Source organism: Chrysochloris asiatica, unplaced genomic scaffold (assembly GCF_000296735.1).
Source record: "Chrysochloris asiatica unplaced genomic scaffold, ChrAsi1.0 scaffold00014, whole genome shotgun sequence".
NCBI classification, from domain to species: Eukaryota; Metazoa; Chordata; class Mammalia; order Afrosoricida; family Chrysochloridae; genus Chrysochloris; species Chrysochloris asiatica.
The window spans coordinates 12,403,207-12,409,490 of record NW_006408532.1 but is presented as its reverse complement, the minus strand read 5'-3'; the positions used below and the strand labels follow the sequence as shown (position 1 = coordinate 12,409,490).

Here is a 6,284-nt window from a genome sequence, read left to right as displayed (position 1 = left end):
TCTACTCCCGTAAAGATTTACACCCTCGGAAACCCTATACAGGGTCGCTATGGGTCGGAACCGACTCGATGGCACTTAACAACAACAACAACAAACCACAGGGAGGAGTCCTGGTATGGTGCTGTATGATAAGCACTGAACTACAAGGATAAGCACTCAGTAGCTGCTCCTTGAAAACCTTGTACAGGGTTGCTATGAGTCAGAACTGACTCCATGGCACTTTAACAGCAACAACCACAGGGAGGAAGTGGGACAACTGTTGTTGCATGATTGCAGTCATTGAGATTGAAACAAAGTATAGGATTTGTTGAATGTAAAACCTGGTGATTTTGTCTGTATTGTTGTTGTTGTTATGTGCTGTGGAGTCGGTTCCCACTCATAGCGACCCTGTACAGGGTTTCCGAGGTGTGTAAATCTTTACGGGAGCAGAAAGCTTCATCTTTCTCCCACTGAACAGCTGATAGTTTCGAACTGCTGATCTTGCAGTTCGCAGCCCAATTCGTAACCACTACGCTGCCAGAGCTCCTTTGTCTGTATACCTTCACTCAACTCATAATTTAAAAAAAAAAAGGAAAAAAAAGGCAGCCAAGAAAGAGTTCTGGCATTAGGGATTACAGTCAAGATAATGGTGTAATTTCAATCTCCTCTGTGCCAATTGCATAATGATGAAAGAAGTTAAAAATTGGAAGTTAAAAAGGTGTAATTCTTCCCCTACCCCTCCCCCCCCAAATGTTTGTGTGGACTGGAAGCAGAAATAAATGGTGATAAATCAATAGGTGGTTGGGAATTCAACTTGTGAAGGAGAACAGGAATTACAAGTGTGCTCCAGACAAGTCAGAGAACTAGAGCTAAGCTTACTTAAATTAGAGTGTGGCTCTCATATCTAAAAGAAAGTTGGCTGCTAGGTGCTCTCTAGGACTGGCTTTTTAAAAGATGGATTATTAATAAAAAAGCAAATATAACCAGTCAACCAGGACCTTGGCTATGTACCTGCAGGCGTAGTGGTGACTGAGCCTATAGTATCCTTTTTGTGACCGAAGAGTAGTCCTGAGCTGCCAGTAAGGGACTTAGTTCTGGAATGGGATTCTGGGAGCTAGAGAGGTCGTCTTTAGTTAGGAAAGGATATGGATTGAACAAGAGGAAGGAGAAAGGGCACTAAGTCCTTCCTTCTCAGGATAAGCTTATAAACTGAATCTCTGAAAAACATTTGAAGAAGATGAATGTTATGACAAATAGTCAAGACCAAAACAGACAGTCAAGATGAACACTGTTGGCTTTTCCCCTTAAGATCAATTCTAAAAAAACTAAAAATAAAATGGAGAAAAGGAGTAGAAACTCTGGGATAACAAGTACCTTTGTTAAGCAATGCTCATTATCGAAACCTTTGTGAAATAAAAAATTTGACCTGTTAAAGTCAGGGTAGAATCCATTGTGCTTTCAAGAGTTGTGATTGTGAGATAATGAGACAAGCAAATAGGGGCCAGTTAGTCCCTGATAGTTGTTTAATCATTATCTTCTCTTGACTTCAAGGAGTGGGGAATTTGTCTGGTAGTGTCTTCTAATGCTCTTTCTCCTTGGAAATAAATGTTGACGCTTTGACCTTAGAAATACCGTACTCTGTAGTGTTTGAGAATCTAGTCTTTGAAGAAGAATGCAACATCAGGATTGAAGGAAGGCTCATAAACAGCTTTTAATATACAAATGTCACAAGCTTGCTTGCTGAAAGCAAAGAAGACTGCAAGCACTTATTGATAAAAATCAGACTACAGCTTTCGGTGTGGATTATTGTTCAATGTAAAGCAAGCAACAGTCTTTACAACTGGACTAATAAAACAACATCATGATAAACAAAAGATTGAAGTTGATAACGATTTTCTTTGGGTTCAGTCAACACCCATAGAAGCATCAGTTAAGAAATCAAATGATGTATTATATTGGGCAAATTTGGTTCAAAAGACCTCTTTTGAAGTTTTAAATGCCAAAGATACTACTTTGATGGCTAAGGTGTGACTGGTCCAAACCATGGTATTTCAGTAGCCTTGTATGCATATGAAAGCTTGAATGAATAAAGAAAAAGACTTAAGACAAATTGAAGTATTTTAATTATGGTTTTGGGGAAGAATATTGAAAGTATCATGGACTGCCAGAAGAACAAAATTATGTCCTAGGAGAAGTACAGCCAGAATATCTTTAAAAGACTTAAATACTATATATAAAAGTGAAAAATACAGCAGTAATTTAAAACTAAATATATGAATTAAATGACTATTTAGGAGTCCTGGTGTGGACTTATAGGATAATAACTGGACTGCTAACCACAAGATTGCTGGTACAAACCCACCAGTTAAAGCCCATACAGAACTGACTCGACAGCACTTTACAACAATAACATTGATAGAATTACACGAACTTGAAAGATAATTAAATACGTTACTCTGAATGTGTAACAGAGAGCCAAAGAAATGGAGGAAAGATGTTAATGAACATGGAGGATACAGTGAGAAGGTCTCGCATAAGTTCTCAAAGGAAAGAATAGAGGGAATGGGGAAGAGATGATAGTTGTTCCAACTCATAGTGACCCTGTATAGGGTTTCTGAGGAGCAACTGGTGGTTTAGAACCACTGACCTTGCAGTTCAAGTTGACTTTGTAGTCGCTGCTTATCCTACAGCACCACACAAGGACTCTGAAAATGATAGTAATGGGGTATTTTCAAAGTCTGTGAAGGGCACAAATAAAGATGCATAATAGATTCAAATCAGAAAAATAATACCTATCTGAACCTATCCACATTGTAATACTTAAAGAAAACCAGAAAAAGGACCAGTTATAGTGCCTTAGCTTGATTATTATTGTTGTTAAGTGCTGATGAGTCGTTCTGATTCATAGCAATTCTGTAGGATTTTCAAGGAGGAGCTAGCTGATGGGTTTAAACCACCAGCCGTGTGGTTAACAGTCAAGTGCTTATCCTATAGCGCCACGTAAGGACTCCAATTAGCTTGATTTTGTTAAGTGTTTTCCAGTCAGTTCCAACTCATTGTGACCATGTTTAGGATTTCCAAGGAACAGCTGGTGGGTTTGAACCTTTAGGTTAGTATTCCAGTGCTTAACCTACAGCACCATACAGTTAACCTCTGATTAAAAATGCAGAGGACAATGGAAAAGTACCTTCCATATGGACAAGTACTATCTCTGCCCCACTAACAAAAAAGGGTAAAATACAGAACTTTCAAACAACTGAGATCCTTTATTGTCTTTATTACCAATGGTACTTATATATTCAGAATTAATGTCAGCCTTTTTACATTACCTTGACAATCATAAAGTTATATATTTGGTAGAGCATTTTAATAATGATGAATATTTAGACTTACACTATTAGGAGTCCTGGTGTACACTGTGGGTCATATCGGGAACAGATTTAAATGCTTTCCATATGTTTTAGTTCATTTGAACCTTGAGACAACTCTCATGAAGCAGTTACAGCTACATTTTAGATATAAGGAAACCGATTCACACAATCTTTAAAGTGGTGGCTGGGATATGTGTACAGGTAGTCAGGCTTCAGAGACCGGATGTCTTTTGTAAAAAAAAAAAAAAGCAAAACTACTTCCTTTTTCATTTTTTCTTTCAGTATTTTATTGGAAATGCTTTAAGCTTTCAGAAAATTTGCAGGAATAAAATAATAAACATAAACACCCTATTCACAGGTTCATCAGTTGTTAACATTTTATTTATCATTTGTTTTTAATTATATAATTTTTCACATGACTCATTAGACTGAGTTGTGTATATCATGGACCTTTACCCTTGTAAGAAATATGAAAGAAAGAGACAAGGAGAGAAACATGGCTTCAACAGCAGGTAGGTTTATTGAGAACCTGCAAGTAAACCTGGGGACACTCAGTCACAAGAGACCAAGAACTGCCTGTTCCTTACAGATTGGGGGTATTTAAGGCATTGTGGTTCTGGTTGTTTATGAAGTTTTGAAATAGACCTCTCTGGAATTTCCATGCTGTGCTGTAGTTGATAATCTGTCGACCTTCTCTTGCTTTCAAAGTCAGCAACCCGGACTAGGCCTTCAATAAATGAGCTTGTTCTCTGAGGAAGAGCAACACAGCAGTTTCCTGCCTGTGCATTCCCAGGGGTGCATGGTTGGGGGAGGGCAGCCACCCACTTCCTTCCCCATCCCAGTTGCCACCTGTCACCTGATTTTGAAATGAATCTTAGGCATCAGAGCAGTAGTATGTATTTTTAAAAGATAAGGATTTTTAATAAAAATCATAAACACAATACTAATATCAGTCATACCTAAAATATTAATGATTCTGTAATATATTTCTAGTCTGTGTTTCAATGACTGGAAATGATTGTCTCATAAATGATTTATTCACTATGCTTTATTTTAGGGTTTGTTCAAATTAGTGTCAAATAAGATCCACACATTGCATTACTGATACCTTGTTAAGTATCTTTTAAAATCTGGCAAATTTTATGTTCTTAATCTTGTTCTTGCTTTATTTGTTGAGTGTAATAATGCATGTGTTGTGTTATATTATGTATTTAGGTTCGGCGTTGGGCTATTCTGACTGCAAGAAACTTGGGAAAAGTGGACAGAGATGATTATTATGACTTACAGGAGGTTTTAACATGCCTTTTTAAAGTCATTGAGTTGGGGCTTTTAGAAAGTCCAGAAATTTATACTACTTCTATCCTAGAGAAAGGTAAATTGATTCTTCTACCGTCGCACATGTATGATGCTGCTAACTACAAAAACTATTGGCTAGGTGAGTACTGTAGCTACATGAATACATATGACTGATATTTCAGATAGTTTTTAAGAGTTTCTACTGAGGAAGTACAACTTTCTTTGATGATGTGATAAAAATGGCTAAATATAGAATTTCAACTAGTTCTATAGTGAATCAAAATATTATCTGTTTCAAGTTTTATAGTCATAATTACTGGTGATTTTCTTTTAATATGTGGAATACTGGTGCAATATAGCATTAAAGTCACCTTAGATTTGATGGAGATTGTTAGGTTAGTTGTGTATTACTTATCTTAGTTGTTTTCTACCTAAGCTAATACCATTTTCCCCTTTGCAGTTGAATCTGTCTTAAGTTGTGTTATGGTATTTGGGAGCAATTGTTTATAAATATCTCAGACTTACATATTTGATGAACTGAATATTGTTTTACTTGAACTTCCTACCTTATTTTTCTTTTACCACTTAAAACAGAGAAGGCATTAGAATAGTATGATTTTTTTGCATATGTCAATTCAAGAAAACAATAAATAATTTTACAGGTATTTGCATGCTGCTGACCATTCTTGAAGAACAAGCCATGGATTCTCTATTGTTGGGCTCAGACAAGCAAAATGATTTTATGCAATCAATACTTCACACCATGGAGAGGCAGTCAGATGGTAATAAGCTTTATTTGCTCATTTTTAAAAAATTGTGCTTATGATACACTTTTTTGTTTTTAACATTTTATTGTGAATTAAGTGAAGGTTTACAGAGCAGATCATCAGTTTTTCATTCAGAAAATCATATACTTTGTTTCATTTCTATGATTACAACTCCTTAGTGTTAAACAACAATTATCCCACTTCCTCTCTGTAATTGTTTCCATTGCACCTTCTTTCTCAACACTTCTGAATTTTGTACTTAAGCAAATGCTGCCCTTTTGACCTTGAACAGCTGACCAATGCATGGTGAACATACCTTTCTATTGTTATTCTCCCTATTTCTCTGTGATATATCACTCTGGTGAGTTGTGATTCTGAAAGCTATGCCACCGGTATTTAAATACTAACAGGGTCACCCATGGTGGACAGGTTTCATATGAGCTTCCAGACTAGGATGAAGGAGAGATAAGCTACTTCCAAATTTTTTGTCACTGAAAACCTTATGAATAGCAGAGAAACACTGTCAGATATAGTGCCAGAAAATGAGCCCCTCAGGTTGGAAGGCACTCAAAAGGCGACTGGGGAAGAACTCCCTCCTCAAAGTAGAGTGATGACACGAAAGGAGTAAAGCCCATGGTACCTTCATTTGCTGATGGGTCACAACTCAAAATGAAGAGAAAAACTGTAAACATCCATTGAAAATCGGAACATGGAATGTATGAAGTATGAATCTGGGGAAAATTGGAAGTTGTCAAAAATGAAATGGAATGCAAAAACATCGATACCTTAGGCATTAATGAGCTGAAATGGACTGATATTAGCCATTTTGATTCTGATGACCACATGGTTAACTATACTGGAAATGACAAAT

At 36.7% G+C, this 6,284-nt stretch overlaps 1 protein-coding gene across 1 annotated transcript in view; it reads left to right on the top strand.

Annotated features, from left to right (window-relative positions):
* The window catches only part of SETX (senataxin), a 110,798-nt gene that overhangs the window by 23,944 nt on the left and 80,570 nt on the right, over window positions 1-6,284 (top strand). The window contains exons 4-5 of the mRNA XM_006834994.1: window positions 4,566-4,785; window positions 5,309-5,428. Coding sequence (XP_006835057.1) covers window positions 4,566-4,785; window positions 5,309-5,428 — 340 coding nt within the window. The remainder of the gene's footprint in view (window positions 1-4,565; window positions 4,786-5,308; window positions 5,429-6,284) is intronic.